The following is a 16,262-nucleotide window of genomic DNA, read 5'->3' as shown; positions in this document are numbered from 1 at the left end:
AATCTCTGCCATGCCATGTCATTGCTTTGCTTTGTGAATGACATAATCAGGAGAGAAACATCTTCAAATTTTATTTTCTAGAAGATCACCACCTGCAAGGTAGAGGGTGGATTGGAGGGAGGTTAGGAGACCATAGAGACCACTGCAGTAACATAGATGAGAGGTGAGTGGGATGCCGACTGTGACAACAGAGACAGTTTCCTGAGGCTGACAGGACTTGGTCATTGATCAGATGTGAGCAAGCTCTTGGCTTGGCAGTTGGGTGTGTCTTGGTGCCATAGAGACAGGAACAGATTGCTGGAAAGAGGAGGTCTACTGAGAAGGGGCTTGAAACGGAACAGGAAGAAAGAGGAGGAAAATAGAATGCGGTGTTTCAGAAGTCAAGGAGAATAGAGCATTTCAAGATCTAGGGAGTGGTCAATTGTGTCAAATGCAGCTGAGAGCACAGTCAGAGAAGTACTGATGTTATGGATAGGATTTAGCAATTAGAAGGATGTTGATGACCTTGGTAAGAGCAGTTCATTGAACTATGGAGAAAACCAGATTGCAGCAGGTGAGCGAGTGAAAGGGAGGTGAGGAAGTAGAGGTGAGTACAGCAACTTTTTCAAGAAGCTTTGCCTTTAAGAAGATGGAGAAAAAAGGGATGTGAGTATGGAAAGGGGTGAGTGAGTGTATGCATTGCTGTTTTCTTTGTTTTTTAGATGTCAAATATTTGAATTTGTTCATGCTGATGGAAAGGAATAGAGAGGGAGAGGTTGATGCTGGGACTGGGAGATTGATGAAACGGGGATCTTGAGATGGGCACTGGCAGAGAGATTGCCTTAGGGTGGGGGACAGGTCTTCCTGTGACGAGAAGGAAGGGGAAGCAGCAAAGGTGGAGATGCAGGGAGGTCCCGAGGATCTGATCTGGTGGCAGAAGGTCGAGGGCATTCCCATAGAGGATGGCTTTATTTGCTCTATGAATAGCAGTTGAGCGTATCTTGGTGGCCGAGGGGGTGTTGGCAAGTGTGTTGGTGGAACGTGTGATAATGTACATGATTTGCCAGCTTTTCCTGAATGAGAAAACAAATCTCTGGATTAGGTATGATTTTTCTGTCATTAAATTAATTGCTAGGAGCTTTCAAATGACCCAGATTTTGGTCATTACATTTAGAAATGTGAAGTGAAGAGACAATGTGAGAAAGTACCTAGCACAGGCCTTGGTACACAAAGGCTGTGCAGTGAGGGTTTGGTGAATAAGCTGATGTTCTTGGAACACTTGCTGTACATATGGAGCGTCATTTCAAACTCGTTTTTACTGTTACACAGCTCTTTTCTTTCAGGCAAACTTGCTTCTGTTGAAAAAAAAAATTTCGGATTGCAATAATCACACCCTTGTGAACCATATAACAGGGCAGCTCTGTTAGCTTGTCTGGCACCGTCTCCAGGAATAGCACGAATATGCTACCAAGAACCAGGTTAGACTGTTGCTAATGGGAACATGTCTCCATGACAGTGTGATGAATTCAGCTTTTCTGATAACTGGAAAGTAAGTTGTGAGCAGACTTGGCAAGATACAGATCACGTTAGACAGTTTTTAAACAATCTTTTAAAAAATCTTTCGATTTCTACAGAAAAATTAGATTGACATCCTAGAGGGAAGAATGTTGTTTGAAGTATGTTCTTTCATAGATTGCCAACTACTTTCTTTTGTTCATTCCCCAGAGGAAGTTGGGTGTTTGACCCATTCTTTTCTCCCAGTGAGAAGAGAACACGAGTGGCCTCGTCTCCGCTGCGCATTTTGAGGGAGTCTCACGCGGTTTGCCCCACCTCACCTGTAGGGGTTGCCCTGCTGTATATTTATGTGCAGCAGAGGTCTTCTTAGAATACTGAATTCTATTCATGTCTGAATAGAGACATGAAAGAGAAACAGGGTGATTACGATTGAAAGCACAAAGATAGCACTAGTGACTGACTAAAGTGATTCAATCAGAGTAACATCAAGGCCACATCCGGCAGTGCATGGTACTCCCTGTTGTCTCCCAACACCTTCCATCTTTGCCTGAGTGGATGTCTTTGTGCATTCTCCTGGGGGAGCTGAGAAGGAGAAAGTGGAGCACAGGTCTAATAATGTTTCTGTGACTAGGTGTGTCCAGCATAACTTCAGCTGTTGCCAAGCAACCTTCTAACACAGGTCCCCTTGGCTTGTGGAAATAAACCGAGCTCTGTGGAATTGCTTGGTGAGGTCCCTGGTGGAGGGTGTGTAGCATTCTCTGTAGCATCACCAACAGAGAGAACTTGTGTTGGCGTGTAGGGTGATTTGTGTGATGGGAAGCTGAGCTTACCACCTAATTTAACCTGTAATAAGCTGTCAACCAAAAGTGTCCTGGCTTCCTGGACTCACACAGTCGGTGCCTTTCTGTGTGTCTGTGCCTGCGTATGGGAGTGTTGTGGGTATAAGTCGAAACCTAAGTAAAAGTGGAGGCTTCGAACAGCAACACTAACTTGATGACTCTGGACATCTTTCCCCTGGCTGTACCTTGTTACTTCACACCTTGTGACTTCTTCCCTTTCTCTCCATAGTCCTTTTCTTGTTAACAGTCAGTTCCTCAGTGGTACTGGTATTTAATTAGCTGCTTTTAAGAATTAGCAAGACAAGTAGGTGTTACTGAAAGCACCACCTAAAGAACCATGGTTCCTTGACATTTGTAGGGTGACTCCCTGCCCACTTAACTTGGGGTACAAAGTTCTAAATATGGCACTTCACAGAGAATTCTGGGTCCTAACCTGAATGGTAAACAAGTCTTTCTACTTGTGAGTTGCCTGGGCCTGTACCCAAAAGTCTTCATTAGCTCGGTTTTGGAATTTAGTGTTATGCTTGGATCAGCTTGTTTTATTTCACTCCAAATATTTGAAAAGTAATTCAGAAGTACATTTTAAATTTAAACTCAAGTTCTTAAGATACCAGTCTTGGGAAGATTTGAATTAAAACTAAAAGTATACTTAATATACCTTTTGGCTGAAGGCCAAATGGCCTAGTGTTAAAATCATTATGAGGCTGAGACCTTTTATTTATCACCATTATAGAATAAATTTTGGGGATACAAGAAAAAATTTGTTTAGCCTCCATAGACTCAGTCATAAGGAATTGTCTTCTTTTTTTTTTTTTTTTTTAAGTATTTGTTTATTTATTTATTTATGGCTGTGTTGGGTCTTCGTTTCTGTGCGAGGGCTTTCTCTAGTTGTGGCAAGCGGGGACCACTCCTCATCGCGGTGCGGGGGCCTCTCACTATCGCGGCCTCTCTTGTTGCGGAGCACAGGCTCCAGACGCGCAGGCTCAGTAATTGTGGCTCATGGGCCCAGCTGCTCCGCGGCATGTGGGATCTTCCCAGACCAGGGCTCGAACCCATGTCCCCTGCATTGGCAGGCAGACTCTCAACCACTGCACCACCAGGGAAGCCCAGGAATTGTCTTCTTAAAAGCATTCTAGTAAAATGCATGTTTTGAAGATTGATTAGTGAGAGCAAAACATATTTTTTCTCTAAATACTTTATATTCGTTATGGTATGTGGATCAAAGATGTTTTATCATGAACATACATGACTTTGGAGGGTTTTTTTCTCCTGGTGAAACTTTAAGGCAACAAGGTTGACATTTGGTTTTTAATTCATCTGCACAGGAGGTGAAAAATCCCTATTAGTACTTTTTCTAAAAATGGTTCCTAAATCTCACTTTGTTTAATGCTGTGAGTGTTAGTATACCAAACAGTTCTTCAAAGAGTAGAATTAAGATATAATCCAGTTTACATTATTCTGCCTGATATTATTATTTAAATTTGTGTAAACATTTGTTGGCTCAAAAAGGAAATTATATTCTTCCTAAAGATATCTAATATACTCAAATGTTGTGTTTATGTGTTTGGTTGAATGTCTTGTGATGTGATGTCAGTGTCATTAACGTGAAAAAAAAAAGATTGTATTGAACAAAGAAGGATTTTGGCAGAGTTTTATTAAAACAAATTGAAACGTGACTCTCATCCCTCAGTTGATTTTTTTTTTTTTAACAGACCATCTAGAACTGCACATGCCACTAGCCATGTGTGTTGATTTACATTTAATATTAAATAAAATTAAAACTTCAGTTCCTCAGCTGCATTTAGCACTGTCTGGAGAATGACAGTGAAAAAAATGCCATCCTATTGATCTTTTGACTACATACTTAAATTTCTTTTTACATTGTTTACATTTTTGTAAAGTTTTTGCCTTGAAATGACAGGCTGCCCATCCCTCAGAGATACTAGTAAAATCACAACTCAGGTGTTGAGCAGTGTCTGAAACCCCAAGCCCTGCCATTCTGTCCTGTTTTCACATGGATCCGAAAGATCATCGTTTTCTTAGATTTATACTTTTCGAACTGTGGTTACACCTGTAATGTTCTTTTCATTCTTTTAATTCAAAGTTGAGAGTATTGTTATGTTCATTAAATTCAAATAAAGAGAATCCATTTTCTGATTTACTAAACTAAGACTTCAGAACATGTATTCTATTCCAGTTTTAATACCTGCAAATGGAATAAATAAGTTATATATATAGGCTCAATTTGCCATAGAATTTGCCAACCTGTACCTGTATTCCAGTTCTTCATATCAATCCTGCCTTCTCTCAGATCCGTTGCATACACACACATCAACTTTATTAAATAAAAACATGTTTCTGGAAGAACCTGCATTAATTTGGAATCTCCTCAAACATAATAAGCCACTTTAAAAAAAGAATGCTAAATAAACCTTGAGGACATTGTGCTAAGTGAAATAAGTCAGTCACAAAAAGACAAATACTGTATGATTCTACTTGTCTGAGGCACCCAGAGTAGTCAAACTCATGGAGACAGAAAGTAGAGGGGTGATCGACAGGGGCTGGGGAAAGGAGGGAGTGGGGAGTTGTTTTCTAATGAGCATAGCTCCCGTTTTGCAAGATGAAAGAGTTCTGGAGATTGGCTGCACAATAATGTGAATGTACTCACTACTACTCGACCGTACACTTAAAAACGGTTAAGATGGCAAATTTTATGCTGTGCATATTTACTACAGTTTTAAAAAAAAGAATGTTATAAAGCTGGTTCTCCGACTTAAGGTTTTCTTTGAGAGTGTCTTGGCTCTTCCTGGCCCTTTGTGTTTTCATACATATATTAAATTGGCTTGTCAGTTACCACACAAAAAACTCTTGAGATTTTTATTAGGATGGCATTGATCAGTTTGGGGAGAATTAACATCTTTATATTAGCAAGTCTTCTAATTTACGAACATGATAAATAAATCCCTGAATTTAGTTGTCTTTTAATTTTTCTCAAAAATGTGTTCCGTGAATAATCTTACGTATCTTTTGTTAGATTTACTGCTAGATATTTGCTATTTGCTATTTTTGATGGTTTTATTATAAAAGATACCTTTTAAATCAATTTTATTTTCTAATTTTTTTACATATAGAAGCAGTTAATTTTTTACCACCTTTAAACATTTTAAAGCATACAATTCAGTATTGTTAAGTACATTGATATTGTTGTGCAACCAACCTCTGTAACTCTTTGATCTTGCAAAGCTAAAACTCTCAACCCAATAAACAGCAACTCCCCTTTCCTGGTAACCACCCTGCTACTTTCTGTCTCTATGAATCTGACTGTTTTAGGTGCCTCATGTAAGTAGAATCATACAAGTATTTGTCTTTTTGTGACTGGCTTATTTCACTTAATATAATGTCTTCAAGGTTCATCCATGTTGTAGTATGTATCAGAACTTCCTTCCTTTTTAAGGCTGAAAAATATTCCATGTGTGTATATACCACATTTTTTGTAATCCATTCATCTGTTGATGGACATTTGAGTTGCTTCCATTTTTGGCTATCGTGAATACTGCTGCTAAGAAGGTGAGTATACAAACATCTCTTGAGAGTCTGCCTTCAATTCTTCGGCGATATACCCAGAAGTGGAATTGCTGGATCATATGATAATTCTATTTTTAATTTCTTAGGAACCACCATATTTTTTTCCTTAACAGGTACACCATTTTACATTCCCACCAAAAGTGCACAAGGGCTCCAAAAGCAGTGGCTTTTTTTTTTTTTTTTTTTAACTTTTGGCTGCATTTTATCTTTGTTGCTGTGCGCGGGCTTTCTTTAGTTGCAGCGAGCGGGGGCTACTCTTTGTTGCAGTGCGCGGGCTTCTCATTGCGGCGGCTTCTCTTGTTGCGGAGCACAGGCTCTAGGCACACGGGCTTCAGTAGTTGTGGCACGTGGGCTCAGCAGTTGTGGCTCACTGGCTCTAGAGCTCAGGCTCAGTAGTTGTGGCGCACGGGCTTAGTTGCTCCGTGGCATGTGGGATCTTCCTGGACCAGGGCTCGAACCCATATCCCCTGCATTGGCAGGCAGATTCTTAACAACTGCTCCACCAGGGAAGTCCCTAAAAGCAGTGTTTTTTGTTGTTTTTTTTTTAATACTGACCATGTATCTTCAATGTTGCTATGCTCACATTATCCTAACAATTTATTTTGTGAGGTCTTTGGATTTTTCTACATGTAAAATCATATCATCTGTGAATAATGACAATTTTGTCTCTCAATGGATACGTAAACTGAATACATGGCAGTGAAAAGTGAATGTATTACAGCTGCATGCATTAATGTGAATAATTCTTAAAACATAACATTGAATTAAAGAAGCAAGTCACAAGAGGATACTTTATAGTATGATTCAACTTATTTAAAAGTTTAGAGACAAAATTAAGTAAAATATTGTTATCATTATGAATGCATACATAGGTGGTAAAACTACAGGGAGTGAAAGTCAAGGTGGTTGTTACCACTAGGGGTGGAAGAGGAATATGATCAGGGACAGATGCATGCAGGCTTTTATGCTATGGCAGTATTCTTTTTAAATTTAGGTTATTCTTTCTACCATATATGTGTATTTTATAAACTTTTGTATGTGTGATATTTCACAATGAAAGTATTTTTAGGTGAAATTGGAAAACATAGGCCTGTCTCACCATATGTAGAAAAAATAATTTGCTTCTATGTGTTCTATTTTTTTTAAAAGTGTATTCAAAGAAACATTAAATAGGTAAAAATATTTCCGTACTAAAACAGTTTTACCTAAAATGAATACATGAACTAGGGGTTTTCAGTTAAATTGATTTTCACACCCTTGTGAGGGTTCTGTAAATATCAGACTCTTTTCTGGGAAGTCAGAAGCAACTGCTAGGGACTTGCCTGGTGGTGCAGTGGTTAAGAATCCGCCTGCCAATGCAGGGCACACGGGTTCGAGCCCTGGTCCAGGAGGATCCCACATGCAGCGGAGCAACTAAGCCCGTGCGCCACAACTACTGAGCCTATGCTCTAGAGTCCATGAGCCACAGCTACTGAGCCCTGTGCACCGCAACTACTGAGCCCACGTGCTGCAACTACTGAAGCCTGTGTGCCTAGAGCCCATGCTCCACAACAAGAGAAGCCACCGCGATGAGAAGCCCATGCACCGCAACGAAGAGTAGCCCCCACTCGCCGCAACTAGAGAAAGCCCACGTGCAGCAATGAAGACCCAACACAGCCAATAAATAAATAAATAAAATTTAAAAAAAAAAAGTAACTGCTAAATGGAAATGGAAATTCTTGGCTTTTAAAAGATAATCGGAGGGCTTCCCTGGTGGCGCAGTGGTTGAGAATCTGCCTGCCAATGCAGGGGACACGGGTTCGAGCCCTGGTCTGGGAAGATCCCACATGCCGCGGAGCAACTAAGCCCGTGCACCACAACTACTGAGCCTGCGCGTCTGGAGCTTGTGCTCTGCAGCAAGAGAGGCCGCGACAGTGAGAGGCCCGCGCACCGCGATGAAGAGTGGCCCCCGCTCGCCACAACTAGAGAAAGCCCTCGCACAGAAACGAAGACCCAACACAGCCAAAAATAAATATAAATAAATAAGTTTAAAAAAAATAATAATTGGAAAATAATTGGCTTGGTCCCATTTGCTAATAACTCTTTTGAGTAGATATAATGTGCCTAAGAAATTCTCAGTAATAGATACTTGAAGTGTATGGCCAGGAATCCACATTTGACATGTATGTATTTTTGACCAAGTATAAAGGGATTTTTGCCTTCACGGCCTAATCACTGAAATGTGAGCCCATCAACTCCTTCTCCAGTCATAGACTTTATTCATCATACACACACACATACACACACACCATCACACACACCTACATGTAGTAGGACATGAAAACAGCAAAGTATATGATAGGGTTTTATTTTTTCAGTCCCCTCAAGTATTATCTATCCTCCACCATCATGTAACCAAAGAGTACATTTGATGACCTATTTCATTAAAGAAAAATAACAACAAATGTTCTTCTGTAAATGGATAGAAAATATACTATGATCTTTTTAAAAGCTTTCATTCTTGTTATAAGATGTTTAGACTTGCTTGTGCCCCTTCTTTAAACAGAAGAATTTGAGCTTCCACTGTGTCATTGTTCCTTCCCTGTGAGGGATAAATTGAAGATGAAGGTTCTGTGCTCATTTTGAACTTGTTTTACTGTTTACACAGCTCATTTTCTTTCAGGCAAACTTGCTTTTGTTAAAAAAAAAAAAAAAAAAAAAAAAAGACTTTCAGATTGCAATAATCACACCCTTGTGAACCATAATAGAGCAGGTACTGTTAGCTTGTTTTGAGTATTTGGCACTGTCTCCAGGAATAGCATGAATATATTACTAAGAACTGTGTGATCGTATATATACTTCTCCAGAACTGAAGTAGATTCGTAGTGTACCAGAAATAGTCACAGATTTGATGAGTTTTGTGCACCCTATTTGCTATGTTGATGCAAATTGAGAATTCTGAGTTTTTGAAGGTAGTCCAAGAGACTTGGGTGTTCTCACCAGCCAGACAGATATTTGTAGACTGTAACTTTTCCCCCTCTTGTACTCCATTGTACTGTAAATGAACCGCTGAACTACTTCTGTGTGCAAGGGAAGTTGCCGATGAGAACTTGATTTTGAACCAGAAGGGCCCTGGACATTAAAGGAAATGTAGTTGAAACTTTCCACAGAGAAAGCAGACCTCTTTAGGGAAGCATGAAATAACCTTGGTATTGATTTGGTTTAACCTTTTATAAAGCTGTTTGAATTATTCTATAATTTTTTTAAAATTTCAGATTCAACCCTATGAGAAGATAAAGGCCAGGGGCTTACCTGATAACATATCTTCTGTGCTGAACAAGCTGGTGGTGGTGAAACTCAATGGTGGTTTGGGAACCAGCATGGGCTGCAAAGGCCCTAAGAGTCTGATTGGTGTGAGGAATGAGAATACCTTTCTGGATCTGACCGTTCAGCAAATCGAAGTGAGTAGTAGCTGTTAGCCTTTCTCATGAGCTAACAAAATCAGTTTTAGTTTTTAGGGTATTGTAAATGTTACCTTATAAAATAACAGATGTGGATTTGAACTAGTCAAGGAGCTTGCTATCTTTAGTCTCTTTATTAGTGTATAAAAAAGGTTTGGTGTTCTAAGAGCAAAGCCTTAGGGTGATGTAAAAGCTTTTGATCTTTAAACAGCATTTGTGGTGCTGAAGTCTCTGGATCTCTTCGGATTCTCCTTTGATCTCCCCACCTCTCTCCCCCCTTTCTGTCTAGTGGTAGCCTTCATCACAGCTGGGATGATCTGGCTTTATTAACCCCTTTTGGGAGGCTGGGGAGAATTTCATGTATCTGGTTGGGCACCGTGGATGCTAAGGACTGTTGTTGGCTTCTCTCTTGATCATAGTCCATAAAGTCATTAATCATAGACCATAAGCTCTGCAGGGGCAGTGGCCCTATCTTTTCCATCTCTTTATCCCTAGTGTCTCGTACGGTGCCATCAACCACAATAATAATAGCAGTAGCAGTGGCTAACATTTATCCAGCACTTACCGTACACCAAGTGTTATTCTGAGCTCTTTACATGAATTGACTCATTTGTTCCTCTCTACAACTCTGTGAGATAAGCACTATTATCATCCCCATTTTACAGATGAGGAAACCAAGACACAGAGAGGTTGATTTACTTGCCCAAGGTTCCCTAGCTAGTTAGTAAGTGCAGAATCAAACTCTGAATATAGGACAGTCTGACTTCTAATATCCTATTTTCTTCTCACTCTGTTGCCTCTTAGCTCTTCCTAGAGATGGAACAGATTTCAGTTGGGGTAAAATTACAATTCTTAACATGAATCCTGAGAATAGGGAGACATGTCTTTGTAACATTTGTACTTTCATCTCCACAGTGCTTTGGACACAGAGTAAATGCTTAGTCTGTGTTTGCCCATCCAGCAAGGCCATAGGGCATTATGGCTGGGCACACAGCTGCAGAGTCAGACTGCGGGGTTGAGGGGGGCGGTGTCCTTGTTCTGCCACTGACCTGCCACCTCTCTGGGCCTCAGTTTAGCCATCCATAAAATGCAGACAGTAGTTTCTGTCTCATAGGGTTGTGACTTAATGAGCAAGTACATGGTGAATTGATTAGCAAAATGTCTTATGCTAAATAGTTATTTTTATTGCAAATCTGTATATTTTACTACTTATAGATGATGTTTTGGACATCTTGTGATTAACCAGAGAGTTAATTTTACACTTTGAAGCAAAAGAAAAGTAAGTCTGGGTAGTCTGATTGTCGTTTTCTTCCCTAGCATTTGAACAAAACCTACAATACAGACGTTCCTCTTGTTCTAATGAACTCTTTTAACACGGATGAAGATACAAAAAAAATACTACAGAAGTATAATCACTGTCGTGTGAAAATCTACACTTTTAATCAAAGCAGGTACAAGGAGTAAAAAATTTAACTCTGGGGGGATGTTATTCCTGGGAAAGAAGGACTTCTTTGTTTTGTTTAAACAGAGCAGCCTCAAGATGTACAAGTGCCAAAGACTGTCTGCAAGTGTTTAATGCCCTTAAAGGCTGAACATTTGTTAATAGATATGTGATAGTTGCAATCACTCTGTGGTTATGTAACTTGGACTTCTTAAAAGAGAATCTGCCTGAGATTCTGGTTCTCACCAGTGGTAGGAAGCAGACATCCCTGAGCACTAACCTGCTGTTGATTTTCTGGGAAAGTACTAACCTGCTATTGATTTTCTGAATATATCTATTGGTAAGAATGGACACCATTTCCCAAATAGGTTTTCAGGGAAAAGAACAATCCCACCACCAAATAAGTTTGAGAAAATTTACTTAATATGTCTCTCCTCTCTTAAGAAGTCATAAAACATATTAATGTCTTAAAAATATGGGGTGTCCTCCCATCTGCATGACCATGGAATACTTTTTTTTTTTTGCAGCTAATATTACTATCTAGGAAGCTGATTTTTTTGGTCAACACAGATAATGAGAGATTTTCTTAAATGGATTCACTTATGATTAAATTACTACTGATAGACTGAAAGGGAGGGAAGTTTTATTTAACTTTAAATGCATTATTTTACTTGAAGGTCTGGAATGCTCTAAAGAGTTGATACTGAAAAAGAACTTTTTCTTTTTAAGGTACCCGAGGATTAATAAAGAATCTTTACTACCTGTAGCAAAGAATGTATCGTTCTCAGGGGAAAATACAGAAGCCTGGTACCCTCCGGGTCATGGAGATATTTACGCCAGTTTCTACAACTCTGGTTTGCTCGATACCTTTATAGGAGAAGGCAAAGAGTATATTTTTGTGTCCAACATAGATAATCTGGGTGCCACAGTGGATCTTTATATTCTTAATCATCTAATGAACCCACCCAATGGAAAACCTTGTGAATTTGTCATGGAAGTCACAAATAAAACACGTGCAGATGTAAAGGTAAATACTGAGAGGAAGCAGTTTGGGTATTCACATCTTCACATTTCAGAGTTCAAACTTTTTATTGGAAAGTTTCTGTGTTTAGAAACTTGATAACATCATTGTAAGCTAGAGTGGGATAGTACTCTAGAGTACCCTAAGTTCCATCTGATATAACTGTGTGTATATAAATCCAGGTTTAATAGTAGTAAAATCATCTTTATTGTTGGAATAATCTGTATGGGCAATTTTAACTGAAAACAATTCCACATATATTTATAGGATAATCTGAAACATATGTGAAAACACTTTCAGTAACTTTGTTCAAACCATTAATATTCTTCTAGTTTGGTGCTTAAGTGTTTTTTATTTAATTATTCCTTTAATGAAAATTTACTATTTCTATTTCTACAGTATGTATTTTTCTCTGTATACTTTTTATCACTGTAATATCTGTTGTTGTTAAAAAAAAGCAGTTTGATACAAAGCAAAAATTTGTTTTTTTCACTTTGCATGTTTAGTGGTGATGACGTTTGGCCTTTGATGGAATGGTACACAGGTTTTCTCCTTACCCTCAGGGAGTAAGAAGAGTGGGCAGTGTGTGAATACTAATATGGTTGGTCCCGGGGCTGGGTTCTATGCCTCTTGCAAATGACCCCCTCACACATGAGTAGACGTCCCTTCCCTCTTCCCACACTGCCATGGCCTCTAGGCTAAGACCACTCAGAGGTCCCTTCTCCTCCACTTGTGCCTGTCTTGACTTTACTCCCCTTATCCTAGAGGTAGTCAGAGCAGGGTTGTGAGGTGGTAGGATTGGTTGTTTGGTAATGGACGGTGGTTTGAGAATAAGAGGAATGTCTGTTCTTGTAGGAGATCTTTGGAAAGTGAGGAAGACTCTGATGTACTCCCAGGGCTTTTATTATTGACAAGAGGGCGTGTATACAGTATAAGATGACAGACAACCTGAATTATTTTCTTTGGTTCTACTTTAATACATGTGTTGCTTTGTATCACAGATTGAATCACTGCCAATGCTTTTTATTTCTGGGGGATTTTGTCATGAGTGTCTTTTCTATATCGTTCGTAGACTGTAAACAATGTAGTATGGCTGTAATTGGGAGAGATGTGGAGGCACTCACTCTTCTCTGCCTTTCTAGGGTGGGACACTCACTCAGTATGAAGGCAAATTGAGACTGGTGGAAATTGCTCAAGTGCCAAAAGCACATGTTGATGAGTTCAAATCTGTATCAAAATTCAAAATATTTAATACAAACAACCTATGGATCTCTCTTGCAGCAGTTAAAAGACTGCAGGAGCAGAATGCTATTGACATGGAAATCATTGTAAATCCAAAGGTAAGCCAAAGTTGCAGGCCATCAGGCTCCCTGGTTCCGATCACAGCCCGCTACACACAGACCCACTGCCCACTCCCTCTGGCTCATCTATTCCATGGGTCACTGCTTTTCGCCTAGTTAGTTTCTTCAATTCCTGGCCCTGTCTTTCAGAGTCGACACCCATCCCTTTAGTGTGCCAGGCGAGCCATGGTGCCCTTACTTGACCCTGGGCTGTGGTAGTGGCAAGAGCACTGGGCCCAAAAGTAAAGGGCCCACCTCAGTCCTGTTGCTCTGGTACTGATAGGCCTTTTGGTCACAGGCATCTGTGTGGGTTTTCTGAACCTTCGGTTCTTTCTCATAAAATGGAAATGTTACTGAGAAGAGTTACGAAGCTGAAAAAGATCACATATATATATGCACCTGGCATACGGTAGGTGCTTGAGAAATGTCAGTTCTCAAAATTCTGTTTCCTTCAATGGATCTCTGAAACCACTCCCCAAGTATTAACTAGCCCATGTGGAACTAAGTTGCTGAAACCTCTGTTTCTCTCTCCTGCTCCCTTTCTTACAGACTTTGGATGGAGGCCTGAATGTCATTCAGTTGGAAACTGCAGTAGGGGCTGCCATTAAAAGTTTTGAGAACTCTCTAGGTATTAATGTTCCTAGGAGCCGTTTTCTGCCTGTCAAAACTACATCAGATCTCTTGCTTGTGATGTCAAACCTCTATAGCCTTAATGCAGGATCTCTGACAATGAGTGAAAAGCGGGAATTTCCTACAGTGCCCTTGGTTAAATTAGGCAGTTCTTTTACAAAGGTACGTAATTATAAAGATGATATACATGTAAATTTGTATTTCTTAAATGTGTAATTATAAAGATATGATACATATGTGAATTGGAGTCTAATTACAGTCTTTGCTGCTGATCTATTATATTCCTCCATCTCTATTGTCTTTCAAAGGGAATCAATCATAGAAGGTGAAAATGTAACTCATTTTTTAACCGGCTGCTATAGAGTAGAAAAGAATGTTTACATTTTAAGACATTTTATCTTATGTCTTGTCTAAGACCATTACTGCTTTCATCAGTGAGAGAATGTTAATTCTAGTTTAACAAAATGTATTGAGCCTCTACCATGTGTAAGGCAGTGTTCTGGGTGCCAGGTATTTAGCAGTAAATGAAACAGACTAAAATATTTGCCTTCCTGGATATTCTAGTGGGGAAGGATGATAATAAGCAAGTCAAATGTATAGTATGCCAAGTGATGGAAAATGCTAAATAAAGCAGGAGTAGGGAATGTGTGGGTGTGGCAGTGGTGGTGTCATTTTACATTGGGTAGCCATAGGGCCTCACTGAGAAATTAAGTACACCATGCAGGTATCTGGGGCAAAAAGCATTCTAGGCAGGAGGAATAGCAAGTATAGTAAAACCGACCCTAACATGGTAAGTGGAATCCAAAAAACTTAATCACATAAAATGCTGTGAGGTTAATGAAGTGACAGGGTGAGCTTTTGTGGCTGGCGTGTAGAGTCCTGCTATGCTATCCAAGTCTATTCTAGTCCTGGTTGTGGTTTAGTGTCACCTGGTGTGGATGTGTGTACTGCCCTTATATATTCAGGGCTATGATTCTGGGTCCTATGGCTGGGCTAGAATTTCCAAGATAGCATCAGGCATTTTAGAAGTCTCCCTGGTCTTTCGTGCCTCCCTCATCTGCCTGGTTGGGCTGGGAAAATCCTGGTGCTACAAGGACCCACCATCTGCCCACATCCTGAGGTTAAGATTGCATTTTCCACCTAACCTCATCTTCCCTTCCCACTCTTTCTAGCCTCTTCCATACCCTGCAGGAGATAAGAACTTTAGCTGCCTCAGTTTGAGAACAGGGGCTGAGTGGGCAATGGCTACTTGCTCTGAGGAAGAACATGTCTTAGGGACACTAGAGCACAGTGAGCAAGTGAGGGATGGGGGTGGGAGACAGTTGGTCAGAGAGGTAACAGGCCAGATTGTGTAGAACCTTGTAATTGAATATTGGGAGCGTGGCTTTTTTTTTTTTTTTCTTCTTCTGGGGGATGAGAAGCCACTGGAGAGTGTGAGCTGAGGGGTCAAGTTGACCAATCTGGTGGGCAAGGGTAGAATCAGGGAAACCAGGGAATAGGCTGTTGCTGGAATCCTGGCTTGGACCAGGGGTGGTTGCAGGGCAAATAGTGAAAAATGTTGACATTATATTTTGAAAGTTGTACCTACAACTTGCTGTTGGACTAGGTAGGAGGGTGAGAGAGAGAGAACGGTAAGGATGGCTCTAAGGTTTTTTGGCCTGTGCAACTGGAAACATGGAATTGCCATTTACTGAGACACAGGAAGGCTTGGGTAGAGTAGGTTTAGGGGGAGCAGAATGGGGAGTTAAATTTTGGAGATACTGTACTTGGACCTTCAAATGGAGAAGCTGAATGTATGAGTGTGGAGGAGACATCTAGAAAAGAGGTAAATTTGAGGGTTGTCACTTTATAGCTGGTAATTAAAGCCATGAGATAAGGATCACCCAGGGAGTGAAAGGGGGGTGGGGAGTCCAAGAACTGAGCCTTGCGGAACTGTAAGGCTTAGAGGATGGGGACGAGGTGGAGGAAGCAGCAAAGATGACTGAGGTGTTGCAGATGAAGAACTGGGCAGAAAACCATGAATGTGTGTGGCCTGAAAGCCAAATGAAGAAAATGTTTCAAGAAAAGAGGGACTAATCATTTGTAGTCAAGTGCTGCTGCCGATTCAAGTAAGATGAATGAGAACTTACCGTTAGATATAACAGTTGAGAGGTTTTGGAGCCTGACTGGAATGGATTTAAGAGAATAGAAGAGAAATTGGAGATACGAGTATAGAAAACTTATTCAAGAGTTTTGCTTTAAAGAAAAACAAAAATGGACCTATAGGTAGAAAGGGATATAAGGTTTTAGAGGTTTTTTTTTTTAAGTTGGGAGACTTTATAGCATGTCTTATACATTGATGGGGGTTGATACACTCAAGAGGGAAGGAACATTGAAGAGGGAGAAGGAATTGCTGGACAGTATCCTCGGGCAGTAGCCATAAGAAGAGTTAGCCTTAAGTTGGAATAGAAATGGTTCAACCCCAGTACTAGG

The 16,262-nt window shown here is 40.2% G+C and overlaps 1 protein-coding gene across 6 annotated transcripts in view; it reads left to right on the top strand.

Moving 5' to 3' along the window:
- The window catches only part of UGP2 (UDP-glucose pyrophosphorylase 2), a 52,449-nt gene extending 38,428 nt beyond the window's left edge, over positions 1 to 14,021 (top strand). For all 6 annotated transcript variants that reach the window (XM_082426635.1, XM_082426634.1, XM_082426639.1 and 3 more), the window contains 5 exons: positions 9,173 to 9,358; positions 10,676 to 10,809; positions 11,529 to 11,826; positions 12,963 to 13,160; positions 13,710 to 14,021. In XM_082426635.1, the coding sequence (XP_082282761.1) occupies positions 9,173 to 9,358; positions 10,676 to 10,809; positions 11,529 to 11,826; positions 12,963 to 13,160; positions 13,710 to 14,006 (1,113 nt within the window). In that variant the 3' untranslated portion in view covers positions 14,007 to 14,021. The remainder of the gene's footprint in view (positions 1 to 9,172; positions 9,359 to 10,675; positions 10,810 to 11,528; positions 11,827 to 12,962; positions 13,161 to 13,709) is intronic.
- Positions 14,022 to 16,262: the final 2,241 nt, after the last annotated feature.

The sequence above is a fragment of the Balaenoptera physalus genome (assembly GCF_965194825.1).
Source record: "Balaenoptera physalus genome assembly, chromosome: 15".
Classification (NCBI taxonomy): Eukaryota; Metazoa; Chordata; class Mammalia; order Artiodactyla; family Balaenopteridae; genus Balaenoptera; species Balaenoptera physalus.
The sequence above is the reverse complement of the archived record's forward strand: the minus strand, read 5'-3'. Positions and strand labels throughout refer to the sequence as shown.